This window comes from Vombatus ursinus, unplaced genomic scaffold (assembly GCF_900497805.2).
Source record: "Vombatus ursinus unplaced genomic scaffold, bare-nosed wombat genome assembly UNPS02014802.1, whole genome shotgun sequence".
Classification (NCBI taxonomy): domain Eukaryota; kingdom Metazoa; phylum Chordata; class Mammalia; order Diprotodontia; family Vombatidae; genus Vombatus; species Vombatus ursinus.
This window is the reverse complement of record NW_020954580.1, coordinates 6,254,623-6,281,719: the sequence shown is the minus strand read 5'-3', so window position 1 is coordinate 6,281,719 and position 27,097 is coordinate 6,254,623. Positions and strand designations below refer to the sequence as shown.

General features: G+C 40.2%; 1 protein-coding gene across 3 annotated transcripts in view; it reads left to right on the top strand.

Annotated features, from left to right (window-relative positions):
* Positions 1-3,240: 3,240 nt before the first annotated feature.
* The window catches only part of LOC114051473 (C-X-C chemokine receptor type 2-like), a 27,535-nt gene continuing 3,678 nt past the window's right edge, over positions 3,241-27,097 (top strand). The window contains exons 1-4 of one of the 3 annotated variants that reach the window (XM_027873867.1): positions 3,241-3,324; positions 7,678-7,842; positions 8,980-9,090; positions 19,590-19,640. In XM_027873867.1, the coding sequence (XP_027729668.1) occupies positions 3,278-3,324; positions 7,678-7,842; positions 8,980-9,090; positions 19,590-19,640 (374 nt within the window). In that variant the 5' untranslated portion in view covers positions 3,241-3,277. Of the gene's footprint in view, positions 3,325-7,677; positions 7,843-8,979; positions 9,091-19,589; positions 19,641-21,744; positions 21,850-22,351; positions 22,621-27,097 lie in introns of those variants that run through there. The other 2 variants (XM_027873868.1, XM_027873869.1) reach the window with 2 other exon arrangements.

Here is a 27,097-nt window from a genome sequence, read left to right as displayed (position 1 = left end):
CAAGATGTTACAAATGTGGGCCAAATAACAAAGCTAGAGGGAGAGATAAGCTATCCCTCTGCCTCAATTCTTTCAGGTCACGATGCCAGGATTTCAGCATAACTCAGGAGAAGTTAAGGACAAATCCGCCTCAAGAGCAAGAGGTACCGTCCCTTGTCCTTACCTTAGCAGTCTTCCTTGACCCTTCTCTGTTGTGTCCAGTAGATGGAGCAGTAAGTAAGCTGGAAATTCCAGGGGAGAAGACATGGTAGCCCAGATAGATGAACACTGGAAGCAAGGGGCCAGGATGAGTGAGAGAAGGGAGGGTTTACTCAAGAGTGATGGAGAGATTAGGAGGTAGAGAAGAAAGGGAGTTCTGGGGTCCTGCAAAGTCCCTCGAGGATGGCTGAAGTCTTTCTGGGAAGAGAGAATATAGAGTCAGGCGGTGAATAAGCCTTTATTGAGCCTCTACCATGTGTCAGTCACTGTACTAAGGACCATAGATACAAATAAAAGCAAAAGATAGCTTTCAAAGCTCTCAGGAAGCTCACGGTCTAACAGGAGAGACAGCATGCAAACAGCAATGTACGAACAAGCTATATAGACATGATAAATTGGAAATCATCAACAGAAAGAACTCAAATTAAGGAGAGGAAAGACCTCCTGGAGAAGGTAGGATTTTAGCTGGAACTTGAAGGAAGCCAGAGAAGGCGGAAAGTAGAGAAATGAAGTGGGAGAGTATTCCAAGTATGGGGGAGAGGCAGTAAAAATTCCCAGAACTGAGGAATGGAATATTTTATCCAAAGGATAGCAAGGAGGCTGGATCAAAGAGTACTAGGGTGGTAGGAAAGGTTGGAAGTTGTAAGAAGATTAGAAAAATGAGGAAAGCCAGGTTATGAAGAGCTTTGAAAGCCAGAGATTTAATATTTGATCCTGGAAGTGATAGGGAGTCAATGGAATTGATTGAGTAGTGGGTGACATGGTCAGACTTGTGCTTCAGGAAGATGGCTTGGACAGTTGAGTGGAGGGTGGACTGGGGTGGGGAGAGATTTGAGGCAGAGAGACCAACCAACAGGCAATGGTAATAGTCCAGGAGTCAGACCCACTTCAGGGTGTCAAAGGGGAAGAGGGGAGTAGGCGAAGGATATCACAAAAGTAAAATCAAGAGACATTGGCAATAGATTGGATATGGGGAGTAAGAGAGGGTGAAAAGTTGAGATTGATACCTAGTTTGGGAGTCTGAGTGCCAGAGAGGAAGACAGTACCTTCAACAATCATGTGGAATTTAGGAAGATGGGAGGTTTGGGAGATGGGGTGTAAACAATGAGTTCAGGCATAGGATCTCAGAGCTGAAAGGGATCTAATCAAACTCCCTCAGTTCACAGAAGAGGAAACTGAAGCTGTGGGAGCTCAGAGACTTGCTCAGGGTCACATAGGTAATAAGTAGTAAAGCTGGGGTTCAGACTATGATTCTCTCCCTCCAAATCCAGAGCACTTTCTAAGAGGCCAAATTTTCATTCAAGAGGTAGCCAAAGGAATGGAGTCAAGGCACTCAGGAGGAGATTAAAGAAAGAAAAAGATGGCAGAGGCAGAGCAGTAGGGCAGAGGAGTCCTGGGGAAATGGAATAATCTGAATGTTCAGATCCACCCAGAGCTGACCAAAGAGGGTTGGTCTAGAGATAGTATCTCTTATTTGGGGGCTTCTCCCTAGATCCAAGTCACACATCTCACAATCAAAGGAGTCCAGTCCAAGAAGCCACCAACCCTCTTTGCTGGCTGTGACCTCCAACCCCAAGGAGATGACCCCAAGGAGGTCTGCCTAGTGAGACCTAATGGTGCTGGGATACAAGAACCCCTGACAGAAAAGAAGATAGAAGATCCTAAGAGCATCAAAAGTCAAGGGTCACTTGAGGGTTCCAAAGGACTGGAAGTGCTCCCACATCTAAGCTCCCTGCTTAGGGAAACTAGGAAGATGCCCCAGGGACAGAACCCCAGCCTTCATAAAAAGCAACATGAAAGTCTCCCAGGAACCAGGATACCTGGGTCCCCTCAGGTTAGTCAAGAGCCAGATAAAGAAAAGGTGCATCAGAGAAAGGAAGAAAAAGAACAGTTCCTAGGAGGTGGGCTCACTGAGCCAATGTATACATCTCCAAAGAATCAAACACAGGTAGATCTCAGTCTTGTGAAACAGGAAGAGAGGGGAAAGGTGTCTCCAAAGACAGTGCAGGTTAAGAAGGAACCATCTGTCAGGGCTGAGGACAGAGGTGAGCAGATGGGACTAGAAAGACAGAAAATGTCAACAGATCCCCGAAAAGGAAGGAGAGACCAGAGATCTGCTCCAAAGCACCAACCAAATACCTTGGGGGAGAGGCTTGAGGAAGAAGAGTCAGGACCCAGAAGGGAGCATGAGATCCATGGAGTCCCATGGGAGTCCAAGATCTTTCAAGGCCTGGAAACAGGGGAGAGGCACAAAGATAATCAGGCTCAAAGACAGATGCCTGATGAAGTAGAAGAGCAGGAGAAAGAGCACCTGAGAGGGAGTAAAGAGGTAATCAAGGTAAGAATTACTCAGCGTGGCTAAAAAGGTCATTTTATCTATATGTTTGCCTCTCACCCAAAACAATGGGACTTTTTCCAGTACTCCCTGCTTTCACCATTCTCTTTCTCTCTCCTGTCTCCACGTCTCTATCTCTCTTTCTCTGTGCCTCGATCTCTGTCTCTCTTTGTCTCTGTCTTTGTGACTCTGTCTCATCCTTCCTGATTCCTAAGTCTCTGAAGTCCCTGCCCTTTGCTTCATTTCATCCTATTAGATGTGAAAAAGACAACTTTTTGTGGGTTTCAAGACTGTTATTAAACCCCCATTCAGCCTTTTCTTCTCTAGACTAAATCATCTCACTGCCTTGATCTTAATAATTTCTCTTCCTGCAATTTAGAAAGTTTCCCCTCTAGGTTCACAGAGTATGTCTAGGGCAGAACCAAAGACAAAACTCAGGTATTTTGTGCCCAAGGCTTGTCCCTAGATGCGACGTCTGCCACAGGGATGACCCAGTAGCCAGGGTTAACTGAATATCCAGCTGATGGTGATCACCTGGGACATCTCAGCCAACAGCAGCCCCCAGCAGGTGGTGCCTCTTTCCAACTTACCAGTTCCTCCACTCTTGGCCTCCCATCCCCTGTCCCACACCTTTCCCCCAAGCCATCCTTGGGTGCATGGGTGTTTGATGTCCTTGTCTCACAGAACCTCAAAGAATGTCTACAGAAGGCTGAGGAACAGTCCCAGAAGAAGGAAAAACTACTAATGACCCTGGAGGAGAAATTGAAAGAGCTGGAAGAGCAGTTGTTCAGGTAACTTGAAAGAGTAGTTAAGGTGAGGGAGGTGAAGTGGATCTCCAGTGGATTAGCTTCCCAAGAACATATGCAGAAAACCAGAAAACCAGCACCATTCTCTTCTTATCTCTGTATCTCCTCCCTTTCCACATATTCTGAGACACCTCTCTCTCTCTCTCTCTCTCTCTCTCTCTCTCTCTCTCTCTCCCCTCTCTGTCTCTCTCTCTTTTTTCTTCTGTTCTCTCTCCACTCTTTTCTTCCCTCCATCTCTTCTCTCTTTCTCTCTCTCTCTCCTCCCTTTTCCCTCTCTCTATTTCTTTCAGTCCTTTCCCTTCCTCTGTCTCTCTGGCTCTATCTCCCTCCTTGTGTTTTTCTCAATCCTCTGCCTCCCCCTCCACCTCTGTCTCACTGTCTGACTCTCCCTCCTTTTATCTCCAGACACCATCAGCCTTACCCCACCCCATGCCTGCAGGGTTCTAGTGGAAGTAAGACAACCAGCAAAACTCAGCCAGCTGTGATTTAGGCTGAGTCAATGTGTCTGTCACTGACTGTCTATTCTATTGACTGTCTACTTAAAAGTGGTAAGAACTCTCAATGAGTCTAACACATCACACTTTTAAGTTTTTTTTTTTTCATTTTTAAGTATCATCAGCTAGACATCCAGTCATTGGGTCAGCAGTGGATAAAACTGATGATTCATGCTGGGGAGGGAAACATTTCACCTATTCATAAAATTAGGCAATGTCAGAGCTGAAAAAGACTTACGTGATTTTTTAATCCTACTGACACCTCACCATTTTATGGATAAGAAAACAGACCTGAGGAAGGAAGGGAGTTGCCCAAAGTTACACAGAAGACAACTAGGAGACTCATCCTTTCTAATGCCAAGTTTTTGCAATGGCTTTTAAACAATCCTTATCCAATCAGAAAACTCTCCATGGCTGAAAATGGTCAGATAGTCATAATGAAAGATTCCTCTTTCTAGGGACTGGTGTCAAAAGGATTACCCTACTCTAAAAGGAACCATGGTATTGTCAGAAGAGTCCTGGGCCTATAGCTAGGAGAGTCCTGGGTTGTAATCTTGCTTTAAAAACTTGCTAGCTATCTGACTATGGACAAGTCATTTAATTTCTTTAAGCCTCAGTCTCCTCACCTGTTTAATGGAGATGATGAGAATGATAACAACAACATCCATAATACCTACCTCAGAGGACTGTTGTGAGGATCAGAGGAGGTAAAGCATGAAATGTGCCTTGTAAACTTTGAAGTACTATACAACTATCAGCTATTATTTATAAAAGTGATGGGTACCAACTAAGTACATCAGGAATAAAGATAATTTACGTAAGAAAGATACTCTCAAAGAGCAAATTCTGCCTGTTGAAACACTAAGAAAATCTATGATAATGACATCACCAAAAGAACATACAATGTCATCAATCTGAAACATTTTATAATTTTTATTTTATTATTCCTACCTACATGAGCACCTTAGATTTGTAGACTTTTTTTGGAGTGCTCATGCTCTGGCTACAGAAGGCTATCTCTCAAGGGTGTTCCACATGTCACAAATGATCCTTACATTGGGAAATAGTTATTTTCTGTCTTTTATGATATGCTCAATTTCACTTTTTGCAATATTATTCAATTCCTTCTATTTCTAGTATCTTTCAAATCTCTTCTTGAAGAAAGCATTCATGATACACGGGTGAGAGGCTTCTGAGCAGTCTACAAATTTTCAGCCTCTTTAATTTCCTAATTCCAAAACATATTTTTCATCGTTGTTTCCTGTGCCTATCTTCACAATGTCACTAAGTCTCATAGCACATAATGTTTTGGTTTAGAGGAAGCTGTCAAGTTCGTCGTAGAATTTCTCTTCCCCATCCTCTACAGAAGTTGGCACATAGGCTCTAATTATCCTCACAATGATCTTTAACTTTTGTTCTTCATAAGTAATACAAGATGAGATGGCCAAATGTCCGGTAAAGTTATGTTTATTGTCACCCGTAGGCACGTGATGAAATCAACTCTGCACTCTTTCACTAGCCTCTCCAAGGAGAACCAGTGATGCATCCTTTTACTTAACCACCATTTCCTTATGTCTTCTAGTTCTATTCATACCAAGAATGCCAATATTGATATGATTCCATTCCTCCAGTAGATTCTCACATTTGGAATGTCAGTAGTTAAGGCAGTATCTATAGACAGCCTAAAATCTGTAATTCCTAGTGCCCTCTGACCCCTGCAGAAGGGAAAAGGGGGTGGGGTCACACAGGATTGAAGGCCATCTTGTATTTTCTTCACTCCGTGGGTTACTATAGTCAAATAATTCATCATCTAGCAGCCAACCTACTGGTGAAGAATGCAATTATAGGTAGAATAAATGTCAAGATTAATCATAGATTAGAATAGAGGATAAAGATAAGAAGGTATATATTCAAATATAATCATTTCAGCCTGACCTATTCAAAAGAGGTATTGACCCTAAAATAGAAAATGGTTAAAAAGAAAGACATTAACTCTATCACCATTTCCTATAGAAGTTTAACTGGCAAAAGACAATTGCCCCAACAAAGAGGCCAAAACGAACTCAGCCAACAAATACTTGATCTTCTAATACAGTAAAGAGATATGAAAGCTCAGAATAATACCAATATGGCATTTAAACTTCTTTGCAAAATGTTACAGGAAAGGTGACAAAATAGATATTACTTGTGGTAATATCACATCACACAAAAAATAAAGGTTAGTAGAAGGGAAAACCAGTCTGAAGGAAACTTGGTACAGAACCCAAATAGTAGGGATCATTCCAAGAACTGAAATTTTGAAAGCATTGAGAAATCAATTTTTAAGTTATCTGAAAGGAAGAGGGGAGGAAGAGAGGATACCATCGTGGGGGGAAGGGGGGAAATGGACAGTACTATTATCCAATGCCTAATTTCTCATCCCTATAAAATCTTTATGAAAATAATCTATCCACGTATTGAGGTTAATCAATAAAAATATGAAAATAGAATAGAGAGGCTTTCTCAAATGATTTTCTATGCCAGACCACATCTTCACAGTAGGATAAATGACTGAACAGCAATAGGATAAGAATATAAGGTTACACTGTGTTTATTGTTTGTTGTTTTTTTAAAAATCCTTAATTAAGGGGCAGCTAAGTGGCGCAGTGCATAGAGCACTGGCCCTGAAGTCAGGAGGACCTGGGTTCAAATCCAGCCTCAGACCAAACATTTGACACTTGCTAGCTGTGTGTGACCCTGGGCAAGTCACTTAACCCCAATTGCCTGAAAAAAAAAATCCTTAATTAGTATAAAATATGACCTGCAAAATTTATATCTTTTAAGCATAGAGTTCTCATGGACACATTGAGATCATAAAAGATTCCTTGATATCCAAAACCATAGAAATAACTTGTTACACAATTTCCTAATTACCAACATTAATTGAGGAATAAAATAAGAAGGCAAAGGCTTGCCTCAGGTGTTTGCTACGATGATGAGAGATGCCTTGAAGAAATCCAAATGGAAAAGAGATTCCCTATATAAGGTGAGGGCTTCCAAATGGAGATTTACAAATGACATTATACTGATTGCCTCAAATTCTAGAATACTACAGGGCCACCTCATGGAGATCCATGACAACAAAATTTATCAACCCAAAAATTCATACAGGAAAAACCATATGGACAAAGGATGCCTATAGGCCAGAGTATGACATGCAGTTGAATGGACAGCCCACTGAGATAGTCCAAGCAAGTAATCTAAAAACATTAATTAGGCACCTTCTATTTGCTAGGCTACATGCTAAGAAACTTTTCTGCCTCCAAATGCAGAAGGAAGTAACATTCTATTGGGAGAGACAGCACATACATAAATAAGTATGCATAAAATAGATATAAAATAAATTCAAGATACATATTTTATGTGGAAGGACACCAGTAGTAGTTGGCAGAGGGGGGAGAAGTAGAGATCAGGAAAACCTTCATGTGGAAGGTAATTTGCAGTGCTACGAAAATAAAAAAGATATTTAAAACAGAAGAGGTGAGAATAGAGTATATTCCAGATACAGGAAAGCTGGTGCAAAGGTGCGTAGATGGAGTTGGAAAGAGTGAGGAAAGAGAGTTTAGAAGATTTGTCGGTTTGTAGAGAAAAGAAAATGAGTTTTCGGGTATACTGAGTTTAAGATTTGAAATATCCAAAGATCCTTGGACTGAAGATTTGTATTCAAATCATGGCTCTGACACATACTAGCTGGGTGACCTTAGGAAAATCATTTCACCTCCCTAGCTTCAGTTTCATCATCTATGTTATCTTGGCATGATTTTCATATGCCAAGAAACAATTCTATCCCTGCCTCAAACTCCAGATGCCTCTCCCTATCCAGATGCCAAGTGCAGCAGGCCCAACTGAGGACAGAGCTGGAGCAAAGGCAACAGGAGGCTGAGAAGAGAGAGTACCAGTACCAACAGGAGCTCAAGGAGCAGCATGAGCTGGTCCGAGCCATGAAGAGACGCATGGTGGAGATGATTCAGTAAGGGATGGGAGACATCCCATCAGTAAGGGGATGGAGTAGGAGGTTGGATATGGAAGGAATAGACCTATGGCTTGGGGCATGAGAGGGTAAGGTGGCCTGTGGGAGTGAGAAGGAATGTGGAAGGGATGAAAGCAGACACAAATGGTAGGAAGACCCAATTTGTTCATCGCTAGGAGTGCTCCCCTCTTCCCAATCACCACAACTTCTGTGCAGGTCTCAGTGTGAGGTCAGGGTTCTGGGGTAGTTGCTCACCAGCCTCAATCGACAACTATTTTTGGATGTATTCTGCATAGTACTACTATGACTATGTATTACTAGGCACAATTTTAAAAGACTTGGTCTCTACCCTCAAAAAGCTTACAAACTACTTGGGAAGAGAAGAAAGACATCGACACATAAGCAATATTACTAGTAATACAATGCTGTGTTTAGGTGGTAGGGATAGGGACCGAACTTGTGATTTCATTGGTAAAGGAAACTCCATCTACCAAAGCAGCCTGTCACCTTCTCTGTAGCTTATAGTCTTAGACTTTCCTAGCACATTGAAAGGTCATTATTTGCCCAAGATCATAGAGCCAGTGTGGGTCTGAGGTAATACTTGAACCCAGGACTTTCTGTTTCTGAGACCAGCCTTCTATCCACTACACCATGGTGCTAAATTATGCAGTTTAGCTCTGAATGTTGGATGAGTTCAGAAAAGGAAAATCATTATGAGTTGGAATGTTTGGGGAAAGCCTTGTAGAGGAGACAGGGCTTAAGTCTTCAACTTTGGAAGATATTAATAGTTTCAAAAAGTAGTCCTTGTCTTCAAAGAGCTTATTACTCTAGTTAGGAAGAAAACCTGTATACATACTTGGTGTCAAATGGAACTAATACAGGTACCAAGTAGCACAGAATTTCAGAGGAAAAAGATGCCTCCTTTGGCTTCAGTCATTAGGGAAGGCTTCATGGAAGAAGTGGAATCTGAATTGGACCTTGAGGGGTATACATAGTTAAATAGCTCAAGTAGAGATCTGTTTCCCCATCTGTTCTTTGCCATCCCCAGGGATTCACTGAGAGACCTCAACTCCCATCTCCCCTCTGCTTCTCTGTCCTTCCTTCCTCAATCTAATTCTCTCTGTCCCTTCCTTCCAGGGAGAAGGACAGCCTATGGCAGAAGACTGAGCATCTCTCTTCCCTAGCCCCTGGACTCTGTGTAGTCTGTAGCAAGATTTTTGGTCGCCTGTCTAGGAGATATAAATGCAGGTAAGGACAAGAGGAGTGTCCTTCTTCTAGGACCTCCATACTTCCTCCCAGTCAAGTGTCTTTATTCTAAGACTTCCATACTTCCTCCCAGCCTGTTTCCCCTTCCCACTTCAAGGCAATGGAAAATGCAAGAACAGAAAGTATATAAAAGAAGCATTGTGAGGTTATTCTTTTATTATACTCATCCTTGATCACACCCTGTACACACACCCAGAACTAGTTCTAGGCTTCACAAGAAGGCAGGACAGCCATCCCTGGAAAGGATTAAGCTGGTAGACATAGGCTGAAAATGAAAGGAACCAGGAAGGGGATGGAATTATGTAGCCTAGTAATTAGTTGAGTGATTCATGGGCTTCTCATCTATAAAAAGATTACTTTGACAGAAGATGAATGATCAAACTGTCTTCCACCTCCATTGAAAATAGATCAGGGGGAAATACAGGAAGAGAGAAGGAATTGAGATACGAGAGAACTTGTTATTTGGGGAATAGAAAACATTAGAAAAGAGGGAATGAGGATATCTGGAAATCTTGAGAAGGAAAAGTAAGGCCAGATGTACAAGTGAACAAGGGCCAGGGCTGTTCTGGTGCAGGGAAGTAGACAGAATGACCTGGGATTCTAACATGTATGGTTCATAGACACTATCCTCCTTGGCATCCATTTCACTGCCCAGATCAGGGCCACAGCCACAGAAATCCCTGCTGTCCTTTTTCCTCCTGATTTCACTGACCTCTACTTACCTAAAGGGCTCTGGATCTCCACAGACTTTGCGGAGGCCTCGTCTGCCATGCCTGTTCTGTGGATTACAAGAAGAAAGAACGATGCTGTCGATCTTGCCACCAGAAGGGAGAAACCTAGGTCGATTAAGTCAAGATCCCTTACCTTAGGACTAGTCTCCTCCCTATTTTATGATCTTTGGACCATTAGTCCCAAGCCTTTCCTTAATGATCTTCTTGTCCCCTTACGGGCCAAGGAGATTCAGAGAGACAAGGCCTCTGCCCTCTAGGAACTTAGAATCTAAGACAGAAAACACTGTTTTGGATTGTGCTCAGAAAGCGTTGTATGTGGGAAAGCACTCCAATGGATTCCTCTGACTATGAGACATTGGGAAAAGTTTGTCACTAATCTGGCTCCTAATTAGTGACAAACTTTTCCCAGTGTCTCAGTAAGAGACAGCTAATGGCCCTCTGGAAAACTGAAATTTCCAGTATTACCATTTGTGATTGTAAATCCAAGTTTGATTTGGTTAAAGTTTGTCCTGAAACTAAACTATAATGCGGTCTTCGTTTAAAGTGAGATGTGTCCTCCTATTAGGATAATTGTGGTAAATCAGAACAACGCAAAATATATTTGCTATTTGACATTAAGGCTATATTGGGGCAGCTAGGTGGCACAGAGGATAGAGCACCGGCCCTGAAGTCAGGAGGACCTGAGTTCAAGTCCGGCCTCAGACCAAACACTTGACACTTATTAGCTGTGTGACCCTGGGCAAGTCACCTAACCCCAGTTGCCTAAAAAAAAAAAAAAAAAACAGACATTAAGGCTATATGCTTGAAAATTGAATGGATCAGGAAAACCTGAGTTTAGAGCTGAATTTAAACACAAACCCTACAGGGAAGTAGGAAGGGAAATGTATAAGAGAAGCGGGGGTGGCTAATAGAGGGGAAGCAAAACAGACTTTTGATGAAAGACAGGGTAAAAAAGAGAAAGAAGAACAGGAGAAAAAATAGAATGGAGGGAAATACACAGTTAATAAAACTGAATGGGAATAGAAAGGAGTATACCTTTTTCCTAACTGTATATGGCACCTTCACAAAAATTGATCATGCATTAGGATATAATGAGGCAGGCTTCACAACCAAATGCAAAAAAGCAGAAATATTAAATGCATTCTTTTCAGATCATATTGTAATAAAAATTATATTCAATAAAGGGCTGTGGAAACATAGATTGGTGTTTATCTTTCATTTTTGAAGAGGATCAATGACATCATGGGATGATGTCTTGACTTGCACATAAATTGGATTAAGTGAGGCAGAGTTGTACAAAGTCATCATCCTCACCCCATCTTCCAGAGTAATCAATGTACAGTGGCAAGACAAAAGTCAAAATGACTGGCAATGGCCCAGGTTGCAGTGGATGACCTTGGCATCTTCGATGTCTGACCAAGCTCCACAGCACCTGTATCACCTGCCTTCAAGGCCCTTGGAACAAATTGTTCTCATCCTCCCATTTTGCCAAAGGAAGTCTTCACATGCTTGATGCAGACATACTGCTAACTCACAAATGGGTTTGAGGCCTGTTAGTTACCCTCAACCTGGTTTAGCCCACCTGCTGGATGGTTTTACCAGGGTGAGGCCATTATGCGTACTACAACTTCTTAAAGCCACAGATGAGAGTTGAGTGACCCTTAAATACCAAAGGCAGATGAGCAGCCCTGAAAGAGTTTGGCAAGCCCTCACACCAGAGGTGCTAGTCCTCCCTAAACATCCCATACGCTCTGGAAACATAGATTAAAAAATTAACTGGAAATTAAATAATCTAATCCTAAAGAATAAGTAGGTCAAAGAACAAATCATAGAAGCAATCAATAATTTCATTAAAGCAAATGACAACAATGAGACACCATACCAAAATTTACGGGATACAACCAAAGCAGTACTTAGGAGAAAAATTATATCTCTAAATGCTGACATCAATAAAATAGAGAAAGAACAGATCAATGAATTAGGCATGCAACAATTTAAAAAAAGAACTAGGAAAAGAAAAAAATTTAAATCCTCAATTAAACACCAAATTGAAAACCTTGAAAATCAAAAGAGAGATTAATAAAATTGAAAGTAAGAAAACCATTGAACTAATAAATAAAACTAGGAGCTGGGTTTTATGAAAGAACCAATAAAATAGATAAACCATTAGTTAATTTGATTTTCAAAAAAGAAAGAAGAAAACCAAATTACCAGGATGAATTCACCACCAATGAAAATGAAATTAAAGCAACTATTAGGAGCTATTTTGCCTACTTATATGCCAATAAATCTAACAATCTAAGTGAAATGGATGAATATTTGTTAAAACATAGATTTCCACGATTAACAGAAGAGGAAATAGAATACTTAAATAACCCTATCTTAGAAAAAGAAATTTAACAAGCCATAGATGAAAAAATCACCTTAAGGAAAAAATCACCAGAACTCACAAGTGAATTCTACCAAACATTTAAAGAATAATTAATTCCAGTACCATGTATTCTATTTGGAAAAATAACCAAAACATTTTGTGCGTTCAATATGGCTGATATGTAAATGTTTTACTTCACTGCACATATATAATCTATGCAAAATTGTTTGCCTTCTTGAGAAAGGTGGAGAGAACGGAGGAAGAGAACTTGAAACTCAAAATTTTTAAAAAGAACATTAAAATGTAATTGAGAAAAAATAAAATTAAATGTAAATATAAAAAAAAGCCCTTCAAACCATAATTTGGAAATTTACAGTAAAGATATTACATTTCAGTCACAATTTTATTCTCTAATTAGTTTATAATGCCAAAAATTTCTACAAACCAGGAAAAAGATTTTCTTTTTTTTTTTCTTATCTGTCTTTTATCTCTCCAAGCTCCAACCCAGTCAGGATTGCAAAGGTAGAGAGAAAGAATCTCAAAGTTTTCCCTTCTTATCTCCCACTGAAAATCTAATCAAATGAATCATAGGAAGTAAGTCCTCATTCTTTTATAGATAGCTTGGAAAGCTGTTTTAGGTATGACACTTCATTAGATTTCCCCACCCTTCTAAGCTCCCTTTTTGCAGTCAATTTACCAAAGTCTTTATGAATGACCACGTATTCTTCAAAGTTCTCTAAGGTAAATGTGTGTTCCTAGAAAATTTCTGAAGTGGAAGTCTCATCAAAGCTCACCTTACTGCATGCCAAATACAAGTTTCCCTCATTAACCTAGGACAAGACAAGACCTAGACATCTGATAAAGAGGTTGAATTGGTGAGTGTCAGGGCAGCTATCATTACAGACCAACTCTATAGGAGGGTTGAGGAGAAAGACAGGAAGAGAAAAAAAAGAAAGAAAGAAAAAGATCTACCAAAGAATCAGCAATCTAATTTTAACCAAATTTTTAGCAGCTATGTATAAGCCCTGGGGTGATCAAGTCAAGGGGATTACTCATTTTGTGGATCAAGGAAGCCTGGGTTAATTCTGACCCTGACCAAGTCTCTCCCTGAGCTAATGCCACCACAGCCCCTTAATTTTCTGCATATCCAGAGTCTTTAGTCCTAACTGTCCTAACCCAGGCCCTTGACCATGTCTGATTTGAATTTGAGGGTACTCAAGAGGTTCTCACCATGTTCAATCTGATCCTGTATAGGTCAGGTCCTGCCTATGCTCATTCCTAAAACCACAGGCCCTTATTTAACCTCCATGGTCTGGAGAACTTTCAAGTTTAACATGGGTTGATCACCCAGGAAAGCCTACCACTGCTACCATGATAGTCATGAGAACGAACGTCATTTATCTGAAATACTTTTAGAAATAAATGTATTAGGTCATTTGGTAGAGGAGGAAAGCCGGAAGAAGACTCCATCCATCAGTCTTTGTGAGGTTACATTATAGAGTTCAGATAAGGGCTTAAGGACTTTTGTCTGATTGGCCTCACTTGGGCAGTAGGTAGCCTCCAAGAGAAGACCAGTTTGTCATGTAAATCAGCAGATTAGTCAGTCTAATTTGGTGAACCCAAAATGAAAGTTGAGTAGATCCAAAACAAGACTTAGGTGGGATCTGACTATTCTTTACAAGGTTCAGCTTCCCGGTCTCTGAGGTCAGCCTGATCTCTACAATAAGCATTTTGGGTTAGATAATTTTCTAGCCACATAAAACTAGGTTCAACAATATGAATAAAAGACAAATAACATTTTCTCCATACATGGTATGTTTTCAATCATAAGCTTCCAGAAGGCAGATGCTATAGCTATGCTCTGTTGCATACAGGAGGCACTTAATAAAGGTAGCTTTATGAGGCATGTAGCAGTGCAAACATTATAATCATATTTACCTGAGAAGTGCCAACAGTCAATTTCTGTGACTAGGAAGCATATGAAAATTATATGTTAAGACACCCTGGCAACTATCAAACCCAACAGGACTTTTGGCACAACCCTCTTGAAAACCTGTTTTAGAAGGTGTGTCTTCCTTTGAGCCCTGCTCTATGTAGTGGCTAGAGCTCTGGACTTCGTATCCAATTCAGCCTCAGATACTTGCAAGCTGTGTGGTCCTAGGTAACTCACTTAACCTCTTTCTGCCTCAGTTTTCTCATCTGTAAAATAAGGGAATTGAATTTGATGACATCTAAGATCTCTTCCAGCTCTGAAACTAGGATCCCATGACTTTCCTGCACGTGCTCAAAAGTCAGAGATTCTCCATCCTGGGAATATGGTCTCATGCTATTCTATGAACCCCTTAGCCCTCAACTTCTATCCTGCTCCAATTGGCCCCAGCTCTTCCACTCATGTTGGATAAGTCTTGTAGCTATGATGTACCTCCTAAATAGTTATAGTCCAGCCCAGGGCCTCTCAAGTCCTGGTTGCTCAGAGTTGCATCTCATCTACAGCCTATGGAGCAAGAGTTTCTCAACAATCTTCCTGTCCCATGAAAGTCAGCGGGGGCTTTTGGTCTCTGGATGCCACAAGACTGATGTAGCTTCCTCATCAAGCTGAACAGGAAGATGTACAAGTACCAAGCCTGACAGCCTCAAGGCCGGGTACTCATTTCACTATAATGGACTAATCTATTGGAAGACTGTGGATACTGAGTCAGCTACTGACAGCCAGGGCATGTTGAGTGGCTAAAAAAGAGTAAGTCAGAAGCCTGTCATTTTCCCCTGAGAGGACCACAATCAACAAAAATGCTCAGAACCACATCCAGCAGAGTCCTTCACATCACTCACAAGAACAAATACTAGAAAGATCTCTACCTAGCTACCCTTTGATGGTTCAGTGACCCAGAAATCAGTTATGGCAAAGAAATAAACCCATCCTCCTCCCAAGAATAACACCTAAGTGTGGATCCACACTCCCCACTCCTAGTTTTGATCAATAAAAGAATCTGCCTGGAAAAAGAAAAAGAAAGTCAGTAAGGACTTCCTCTTATCCCTCTGTTGAAGATGGGCTAGGAATAAGGAATAGGAATTCAGGGGAACTTTCCCCTACATATATTTGTATTTGTTTGTGTTCCCTGTGTATCCCTAGAACAAGTCTTGAGCATCAGGTTCTACCATCAGCTCCTAAGGCCTTTGGCAAAGGAAGCACATGGTATCACAAAGTCACTGGCAGCCAAGACCTTGTCAGTACTGAAACCTCGTTCTCACAGGTTGACAGATGCCGTCCTAAGAGGTCAGGAGACAAAAAGGCATGTAAGTTAATATCAATTGATATCATCAGTAGGAAGACCAACAAGCAGGGAGAAAAGAGAGGTGGGGGGACATGGACTTCTTTTCCTTTTTTTTTTTTTTTTACTTTCTGCCTCCTTTCTCTGTCTCTCTGTTTCTGTCTCTCTTTGTCTCTGTCTCTCTCTTTGTCTCTGTTTTTGTGTCTGTCTCTCTGTCTCTCAATCTCTCTCTCTGTCTCTCTCTCTCTCTCTCTTCCCTTCTTTCTCTGTCCTCTGCCACATGAGAAACAGCTTATTGTAATGAAGAGTTCCGGACTGGGAATCAGGAGACCAGAATTCTAATCACTTCTTCTGTCTGTGGCTCATTTTCCTATCTGTAAAATGAAGTGGTTGAGTTGGATATATAAGGTGCCGTCTAGCACTAAGATTCTGTCATTCTGTACATCACCACTAGCACTTAGCCCAGTGACTGTTACATAGTAGGAACTTAATAAATGCTAGTTGACTGTCTGACCAGTAAGTATCCCAAATTTACTGATGAAGATAAAACTATGAGAGAAAACCCCTGGCAGGAAAAGAGTAATTACTACTGTCCAGGGCTCTTCCCTTCTGAGTGTTCTGTTTCTACACAACCTTCTCTCCTGAATGATTCAATTAGCTCCCTTGGGTTCAGTTATCATTACTATGTAGAAGACTCAGATGTACATATATGCCCCCAGTCTCTCTCCTGAGTGTCACTCTTCATTGCTAACTGCCTGAAAAACCTTTCCAATTGGATACCCCATAAACAACTCAATATAGACACATTTCAAATAGAACTCTTTGTCTCCACCCCTCCCAGCCCATCCCACACCACACCACCCCCTCTCACTTTCTAACCTTAGGGCTGTCTTGATTTGCATTTCTCTTCTTAGAAATATAGAGCATTTTTTCATGTAGTTGTGTATAGGCTGCAGGTCCTCTTTTGAGAACTATTTGTTCATATCTTTTGACCATTTGTTTATTAGGGAATGGCTATAAGTCTCATAATTATAGATTGTTTATTTATCTTGGATACCAAATCCTTATTAGAGAAATTTGATACAAGTATTTTTCCCAGTTGACCACTTCCCTAGATGCATTAATATTGACTGTGCAGAATCTTTTCAGTTTCAAATAATCAGTTATCTATTTTAATCTTTTTTAATTGCCTTTCTCTCATTTGGTTGAGAACACTTCCCTGCCCCATAGCTGTGAGAGGTATACAATCTGTTTCTCTTCTAATGTTTAATAGTATGATATTTAATTTTAAAGTCATGTATCTATTTAGAATTACTATAAAGTGTGGTGTAAGAGGGTAGTCTAAGCTTAATTTCTACCAGACCACTTTAAAGTTTTCCCAGCAATTTTTTTTACAAAACAGGGAGTTTTCCCCTAGGTAACCTATTTTTTTTATTTAATCAAATACTGGTTTATTGAGTCTATTTTTTTCTAAAAAATTTGTTCCATTGATCTATCTCTCTATTTTTTAACTAATACCAGATGGTTTATAATATAGTTTGAGGTCTGGAAGTACTATTTCCCCTTTGTCCTTTCTTCTTTTCATCATTTCCCTTAATAGTCTAGATCTAATGTTTTTCCAAAGGCATTTTGTTATTATTTTATTAAGCTCTAAAAAGTATCTTCTTGGTAATTTGATTGGTATAACATTAAAAGTATAAATTAATCTCGGTAATATTGTCATGAGCACTGAATATTCCTTTAATTCTTTATTCTGAATATTCTTTAATTCTTTTTTTTTTTCCTTTTTGGTAAAGCAATTGGAATTAAGTGACTTGCCCAGGGTCACACAGCTAGTGTCAAGTGTCTGAGGCTGGATTTGAACTCAGGTCCTCCTGACTGCAAGGCCAGAGCTCTATCCACCATACCATCTAGCTGCCCCTGTTGTTCTTTAATTCTTTAAGGAGTGTTTTGTGATCAAATCTATTGTAGTCTTTTGCATGCTTTGACAGGTTGATCTCCAGATATTTTATGCATTTTAGCAGTGGAATTTCCCTTTCTATCATTGCCTCTTGGGTTTTGTTATCATTTTATAGAAATGCTGATGATTTTTGAAGATTTATTTTGTAACCTGCAACTTTGCTGAAGCCATTAATTTGTCTCAATTAGTATCTTTGCTGATTCTCTAGGGTTTTTCAAGTACACCATCATATCAACAGTAAGCTGGGATAGTTTTAGTTCCTCTTTACCCATGTTTATTCCTTTAATTCCTTTCTCTTGTCTTACTGCTATTACTAGCATTTCAAGAACTATATCAAATAATAGTGGGGAGAGCAGGCCCCCTTACTTCACTCCTGTATTTACTGAAAAGGTTCTAGTATATCCCCATTGCATATAATGCTTACTATTGATTTCAGAGAGACGCTTTTTTTTTGAGACTAAAAAAAGGTCCCTCTATATCCATAATCTTGTAGGGTTTTTAGCATAAAAGAGTGTTGTATTATGTCGAAGGTTTTTTTCTATATCTATCAAGATGGTCATGTGGTTTGGGATGTTTTGGTTTTTAATATGATTAATTATGTTGATTATTTTCCTAATGTTGAACCATCTTTGCATACCTGGTATAAATTCCACATGATCATAATGAATGATTTCTTGGATAAATAACTGCAATCTGCTTGATGGGATTTTGTTTAAAATTTTAGGGTTTAGGAACTAAGAAAAATAAGTAGTTCATCACTTCAAACTTTGGGTTAGGTTGAGAGAGGTATTAAACACCAGCTAGGTTTAGAAAGTAGTTAAGTGGAAACTGGTCCAAATCTGGAAATCACATCCTAGAAGGAACATTAACAAATTAGGACATGTCCAAGGGTGACTTGGTTGGTGAGGGGAGCTTGGAACCATGTCTTGGTGGATCCCTTTCCACCATAGAATGGCCCAGAGACCATTCTATCTGATTTGTTATAATAATAGTAGCTGATTTATAATCATCATAATAGTCATCATTTATGTAGATCTTTAAAGCTTGCAGAGCCCTTTACATACTTCATATGATCCTCACAACCAAGGCTGCAGGCAGGGGTGTGATGGTAAATGTTTAACAACCAGACCTTCAAAAAGGCAGAGCATACTTTTAAATTTAATCTTCATTGTTAACATTTTCTTAATTGCTTTCTTAAGTCCAAACAATCAACAAAATAGTAAATCAAGTCTCATTTTGCAATATTTACCCATTTCTGAGGTATAAATGACCACACTGAACATTTAACAATCGGCTCCACTGGTTTTAGCACAACCTTATGAAGTAGGTGCTATTATTATTCCCATTTTCCAGATGAAGAAACAGACACTGATGGAGGCAAAGTGACTTGCCCAGGGTCACATAGCTAGAAAAACGCCTGAAGCTCTTTTTAGCATAAAAGAGTATTGTATTTTGTCAAAGGCTTTTTCTATGTCTATTGAGATGATCATGTGGTTTTGATGTTTTGGGACCCTAAACCAGCTCTTTATCTACTGTCCCATTCAAAAACTAGCTTTATTATCACAAGAAATCAGAGAGAGGGTCTGTTGATGCTTAGACAGTAAGATCAAGAGAAATCCTATAGTAACCCCAAGGGAAAGCAGAAAGTGGACCACTGAGAAAGTTAATGTCCTCTGACTCTGTGCTATAATTTTTTTAAACGTGGGTAAAGCCATCCCGTGTAGTTTCAGGGAAGGAGTGGTACAGGTCTGTTCTATGCTACTAGACCAAAGCCATGAGGGAAGAGTTCAGGTGGAAAGGAATTCACCGAGATATAGTTTCAAGCTCCCTCACCATCCAGGTCACCCTTGGACTTGTCCTTTATTACGTGCCTGCTGTGTGTCAGATACTATGCTAGGCAATGGAGATAACAAAAACACAAGTTAAAAACCCCTATAAGGGGCTTAATTTCTTTTGGGGGGCCACACAGCTAGAAAGTGTCTAAGGTAGGATTTGAACCCTTCTTTACTCCAGGTCTGGGTTTCTCCACAAGCTAATAGTCTCTCTGAACCCCTGGTTGATTGACTTAGGGCCTCCTACATTTCCCCTCCGTAGCCCAGTTTCATAAGTTTCTCCCTAACAACCACTTTTTGTTTCTTCCTGTCTAACAGCACATTCAGCTTCTGGATCCTGACTCACTGCAGAGGTGGTGGCAGCAACAGGTAAGCAGGGCCTTTCACTGGGGTCTGCTGGGAACTGAGCAGAGAAGGTCTCCCCCATTTCAGATGGAAGACCTTGAGAGGTAAAGTGGGTCAAGTCATCCCTTTGTCTTTGGTAAGAACCACTTTTCAGCTCTCAGCTAAGCTGAGAATTCAACCGAGAAGCAGACTTCTTCTGTAGAAATTAAGATTGCAACACTAGCCCTGCCCTGACCCAGTTCCTTCAGAAAGTGCTAGCTGGCATTTGTCCTGAATTGCTCTCTATTAACCTTTCTGTCTTCTTGCTTTATCCTCAGATTAGTAAGAAACTGCCCACCCCTGTACACCAGGATATAGTAAAAAGAGGACTGGATTTCGTGTCAAACCTGGGTTTGAATCCCACCCCGGACACTTAGCATGTGGCTTTGGGACATTCACATCAGTTCCCTGAATCCTACTTTGCTCATCTCTAAAATGTGAAGTTTGAATCAGATAGGCTCTAAGGTCCTTTCCCGCTTTACATATACAATCTATTCTCCTAAACACTACTGATTAATGAAAGAAATCAGAGAGAGGGTCTGTTGCTGCTTAGACAGTGAGATCAAGAGAAATCCTATAGTAACCCCAAGGGAAAGCAGAAAGTGGGACCACCGAGAAAGTTAATGTCCTCTGACTCTGTGCTATAATTTTTTTAAATGTGGGTAAAGCCATCCCTTGTAATTTCAGGGAAGGAGTGGTACTCCCTTCTTACTTCTGACAAACTTTTTTAAACAGGTGAAATTAGATTAAAATGAACAACCAAAGGCAGCTTGAAAGAGAAAAAACGGCTGTGTGGATATGGAAAGGGTTAGTCTCACTGTGTTTTATCCCTGTTATAGGTTGAGTACAGATAAAAAAGCCTCAGCTTTTTTAAATTATCAGCTGCCCTGAATTCACTTTTTTCTCTCTTGGTGAGATAAGCGCAGAGGTGGAAAGGCAAAGCTGAAGGCTCGCCATATCCTAAGATAGCAATTCATCTCTCACAGTGTGGTATGAGGGTCCTTGAGACCTTTTCAAGGAGTCCTTGAGTTCAAATATATTTTCATAATAATATTAAGATGTTTTAATTCCTTACATGGTAAATAGCAATAAATATAACCCACATAAACAAAAGCTCCTTAGGGTCTTCAATTTTTAAGAGTGTAAAGGGGTCTTAGGACCCAAAAGTTTGAGAAACCCTGTCCTAATCACAGTATATGCTCATGGGCTCTGCTTTGGGAGGAGGATTCTAAATGTTTTTATTGCAAACAGGCTCTGGGTGTTTCTGTGAGACTAGAAATGTAGAAAGTCAAGGAAAAGGAGAAAAATATTTGAGGGGCAACATATATGGCTAAGCTTTATTTGTCCTTTCTGCTATGATGCTATTTTAACAAAATAAAAGGCATTGCAAATGCCATTTGACAGAGTGTCCAAAATGTTATGTTCATAACTTGGTAGACTTACAATTTTCTCTTCTTTTATTAAAGGCTCTTTACTACTGTAGTTAGAAGACTTTGCAATAGGGGCTGGTAGATTGCTCTAGAATTGCATTTTTCAGACCCAATCCTGGTGCAATTCAAAAGATGTGACCAGGATTTAAGACAGGCACAAGGTCAGATCAGGTAGTTGGTGAATGAAGTACATCATAGAGCAGGAAAAGACATAGGTGAGGCTACCAATAATTCCAGAGTGGGTTCTTTAAAAGGGCTGCAAGATGGAATTGGAAAGTGGATCTCAGGGCTCCCATGGAGCAGAGGTGGAGACTAAAGATGATGTCTTTAGAAAGGCCAACACCAAGACTTACCAGATATCCCAGTCTTACCTTAGCTACCTTTATGAAATATTGACTCCCAGAAATATATTAAAAACAAAAACAAAACAAGAGAACTGTAGAATGGCTAGGTTGAAGGAGGCAGGAGGCAGACGAAGCTGTTCATCCCCAGACTTGGGGGATAGGGTATCTAATGAGGTACAGGAGAGAGGGTAAGTGGAGAAATTTTAAGAAAGAGAAAGCTCAGTTTTTCTGGGTGAACTACATCAGCAATTAATTCAAACAAGCTATTAAAAATATCCTGCCCCATCTGGGAAATTCACTTCTGGTTGAACAACTTCATCTGCCAGGCACCTCCTCCTTATGACTTTATAGTACCTCCACCCTTTTATTGGTCATATCTACTTTCAGAAGCTGACACCAAAGTGAAAAATCAGCTAGCGGGTAAGCCTTGGGATTTTCTTCTCCTTGGTTTCTCTGCTCTTTGCTCCTACCCCCAAAAGCCCAGAGACCTTGCCTTCATCTATCTTAGTCCTCCAAACCCTGGGTGAGTGGATAGATAGATAGAAGGATAGACAGATAGATTGATAGATGGACAAACAGAAAAATGAACAGATAGAGAGATGATAGATAGATAATAGATAGATAAAAGGAGATAGATACATAGACAGATAAAAGAAACTAGAAAGACAGACAGACAGATAGAGAGATTGAAGATAGGAGATGGCTGATAGAGGAATAGACAGATGGGCAGATAGATACAGATAGAACACTTATTAAGCATGTATGTGTCAGGTACTTTTCCAATTATAAACATATAAGCCAGTGTCTATGCTCAAGAAGCTTACATTCTCCACCAGCCTCCACCCTCACCTCAAGGGGGAAAACACATAAAGGGAAGCTGAGGGAGGGGGTTGGGCAGAGACAGTAGAAGATGTGGGGGAAGGGAAGTTAGGAGCATGGCTGAGATCCCCCATGAAATAGAGATCTGGGCTAGAGATTCACCAGTAAGGAAAAGATACAGGGCAGAGGCATCTCCAGAGTAAGAAGGCTGCAGAGAGTGGAGGTCTAATCAGGAGAATACAGATACAGATCACAAACCCACCAGGGCTCACTCAGGTCCCTGGTTCCGAGTCTGCATAGGACCCACCCACACCACTTCCTCTCTTCCTGCTGTTCTTTTTCCAAGCAGCATCAGGGTGGAGAGCGGCAAGGGTAAGTGGGGAAGAGGGGAGAGAAACAGGAGGGGACTCAGAAAATGTCAATTCTGATCAATGGTACAAACCTTTATATGCTTACTGGCCCTCTCACCATTGTTCCATAATACTGATATTGCTACCAAAAAAAAAAAAAAAGCATAAGAACTGAACCTCCCACATGCAGTTTTTCTTGGGTGAAGGTTCAATGCACCAGCCTCCACGCTCGCTCTAACACTATTTCTCACATTGAATCCTTGAGTGCCTGCTGGGTCTACCTATCTCAGCCTCCACACACAATTCTTCTTCTAGCCCACTCTGCTTCTTCCCACATTCTGAGTCATTCACACATACACTAAGGCTCCAAGCTCTCAGGAACGCCCTCACTCTCTCCTATAGATAGATTCACTCCTCACAATGCTAGCCCTCAGTCCATATTCCTTCCCCTGTCTCTTACCCTCTCCTCAACTAGTTTCTGCCAAGATACTTCATGAACAATGGAAGCAGGATTATATCCCAAAGCATCTTAAATACAATTGGAACATGAGCGGTAGCTGCCAATAGTCAAATCCCTGCATTCTCTCACATCTACATCTTTTTGCCTTTTGCTGGCATTTTCTTACTCTAATACATGTATATACACACATACATACGTATATGAGCAGTGGTGAGCTCCTCGCCTTCAAACAAAACCTTGATGCCACAAATTCTTAGACTGGGGATTCTCAACTTGAGGTCCATGAACTTTTAAAAAATATATATTTTGATGATTACATTCCAACATAATTGGTTTCCTTTATAATTCTATGTATGTTGTTTTATGTATTTAAATATATTATTCCGAGAAGGAGCCTGTTGGCTTCACCAAACACTACCAAAGAGGATTATGACCCCAAAAAGGTTAAGCACCCTCATCCTAGAATGTAACCTTCTTGAGCCAGGAAATGTTTCACTTTTTTCTTTATAGCCCTAGCAATTAATATGGTGCTTGGCACACAGCAGTTGATTAATAAATGTTCGTTGATTGATTAACTAAATGATGTAGAAGAGATTTCTGTCCAGATCTGGATTGGACTGAATGACCTTGGAGATCCCTTCCAGCCTAAAATTCTTCCACATATGCACACACATGAATCTTCCCTTAATATTCTAATCCAATGCCTCATCATGACATGAAAGTAACCTTGTGTTCTTGAAGGCTATGCCAGTCGAGTACAAGCTCTCATAAGTCTCACTCTTGCTCTGAGGCAGCTCTGAGTCCGGAAGATCTGAGTTCAAATTCAACCTTAGATACTTACTAGTTGGGTGATCTTGGACAAGTCATTTAACCTCTGTCTGTCTCAGTTTCCTCTATGGTAAAATGGACATAATAATACCTCGAAGGGTTGTTGTGATGTCCAAATGAGATAATATATGTAAAGTGCTTAGCACGCTTGCCTGACACATAGTAGGCATTTAATAAATGCTTGTTTCCTTCCCTGTCCCTTTCAACCTTATCAAGCTGGAAGAGCTTCGAATAGAAACCTGGGTGATGGACTATGGATCATCCAAAGACCAGCCCACCTAAACTTGGAGAGGCTCATGCCCAGAAGGTTGGCCACCAGGCATCTAATTTTTCAAATATGGCAACTCATAAAATGTGGAAGAGCTGTAATCTGTGTTGGTAAAAAGAGTTCCTGCACTGAGGAAGTTATAAATCTTGAAATCTCTAGCTTAATAAACAGTGTTAATTGTCTACCTAAATGATGTTACTGAAGGAGCACTGGATAGAAAGTTAGGAGGCCCTGTCATGAAGTTGTTGTGGGACCTTGGACAAATCCCTTCATGCTTCTGGGCCTCAGTTTCCTTATTAAAATGAGCGTTTGACTAGAATCTGAAAGTGCTTCTCAACTGTAAATCCTATGGGTCTCATCTTTTTTTTTTTTTTCAATTGAATAAATTGAGGCTTGTTTGACTTGTATGAGGTCTCATGGGGGAAAAAGACAGGGTTCCAACTCAGGTCCTCTGATTCTCAGATCTATTCCTTTTTCTACTACGCCATGATGCCTCTGGGTATGGGGATTGCACTGTGGGTTGTATTTGAATGAGTGCCCAAGTGAGGGTCACAGTAAATGGTAAACAGGATCAGAACACTTGGGACCAAACAGGTTTTAGAGGTCAGGGAAGTCTTCATTGAGGAGGTGTGAGTATGAGCTAGACCTTGAAGTCTCAGTAGAACTTAGGCAGAAAGGACCTTCAAACCATCTAGTTCAATCTTGTTATTTTACAGATTAGGAAACTGAGTCCTGGAGATATTAAGCAAATTGCCTAAACTCACAGCTAGTTAATTGCACAACAGTACTTAGAACCCAGAATTCCTGGCTGTTCAACCATTGCTATTTCCACGATAGATTTTGAAAAAGATTTCACGGAGAAAAGAGAGCATAAGCTAGTCTTTAGATTGTAGTTAGGCTATATATACATATATATATGCAGGCAGGAATATGTATGTATATGTGTGTATATGTATGCGTATGTGTTTACATATGTGTGTGTGTATGTTTGTATGTATGTATTTCAAGTTTTCTTGATGTGGGCTTTTTTTTACATTACAAAACTTTTACATATATATTACTCCCAGTTCATGATAGGACTCTTGTGTCAAAGTAAAACTAATAATATAGTGACCTTATCTGAAACTACATGCAATATATCACATCTTTAACACCCCATTCTCTCTATTTTTAGAAATTATCAGAAATCTATTTTCTCTCCCTCCTACTTTTACCCCATTAAAAAATAGAAAAAAAATTTCTTGTGACAAATATTCATGTCAAGCAAAACACATTTTCACAAAATGTAAAAAAATACAAAATGCAAAAAATATATGTGCATGTATATGTGTGTGATTAGGGTGTCATTCTACATCCTAATTCCATCACTGGTCTGTAATGAATAGCATGTTTCATCAATCATCCTCTGGAATCATGAACAAACATTGTACTGATCATAGTTCTTACAGTTTTGAAGGTTGTTCGTTTTTACAATGTTACTGTCATTTATATAAATCGTTCTCCTAGCTCAGCTCATTTCATTCTTCATCAGTTTGTCAAAGTCCTCACAACTGTTCCTTTTTGAAATATTGCTGTAACAGTGTGAGTTGCTTTTTCTGAACTGATGGGAAGGTATGGAACTTCAGGCAGGGGTTGGAGAAGCAGCATAAGCAAAAAGCAGGAATCAGAAGACATATTCAGGTGACAGGGAGCAGAGCAGTCCGGCTAGAGTAAAAGATTCTAGTAGAAGAATGATGGGTCATTTATTCTCTTTGGTTCTGATTCTTCTTTACAACATGACTAATGTGGAAATACGTTTAATATGATTATACATGCGTAGCCTATTATCAGATTACATGCCTTCTTGGGGAAGGGAGAGGGAAGGAAGGGGGAGATTTTAGAACTCAAAATCTTATAAAAGTGAATGATGAGAACTATAAACAAATACACAAATTAATAAAAAGAAGAAAAATAATTGGAAATCAGAGCAGAGATGTAGAGTAAGGCCAGACTGTGTAGCGAGGACCTTGAATGCCAGCAATACACAGTCTGGATTTTATCCCAAAAACAATAGGGGAAACCTACCCAATGCTAAGGCTTCCAAATTCCATTTAGCTGATCTGGGTCCCTTTTCTCCTCAGTTGCTCCTTAGTCTCAAAGGTACAGAGCTGAAGGCCACAGGAGCCCCAGATGGGGACCAAGAAGGTAGGATAATCTCATCTATGAGCAGAAACTTGGGTTCATAGCCCACCTCCAACACTTAACTGGCTTTTTACCATGGATGAGGGACTAACTTGACCTTGCTGATTCTCAGTTTCCTCGTGGAAAAATATAAGAAAAATACCCATGGGCTATTCTTCATTAGTCAACAAGTCAACAAATATTTATTAAGCTCTTACTATGTCAGGCACAACGCTAAGCACTGAAGATACAAAGAAAGGAAAAATATGGCCCCTACTCTCAAGGGGAGCTTAGTCTGATGAGGAAGACTATGTTTTAGCAACTATGTACATACAAGATATATACAGGGTAAATGGAAAAAGGAAAAGACCAAAGGAAGGACTTGCTATGGAGAGCAGCCCTGGAAAGTTGGGATTTGAGCTGTAACTGGATCAAAAGGAATGATGCTCCTCAACCCTTATCCCTTCCTTCTTCAATTTACCTTGTATACATATACCTTGTTTGCCAATAGCAGTGAATTCTAGCTTCTACCAACCTTGTCAATCTTTTTTAATATTAATCCTCTCAAGTGCTCTCCATTCCAATCAAACTAGCCTTCCAGCTATTATCTATTCATGACGTTCCAACTCCTACCTTTGTATCTTTGCATGAGTAATTCTCTGGAATGTATTGTCTTTTCGCCTCCACCAAGTAAATTTTCTATCTTCCTTCAAAGCACAATTCAGACACGACCTCCTACATGAGATCCCAGACACTTACTAACTGTGTAACCCAGGATAAATC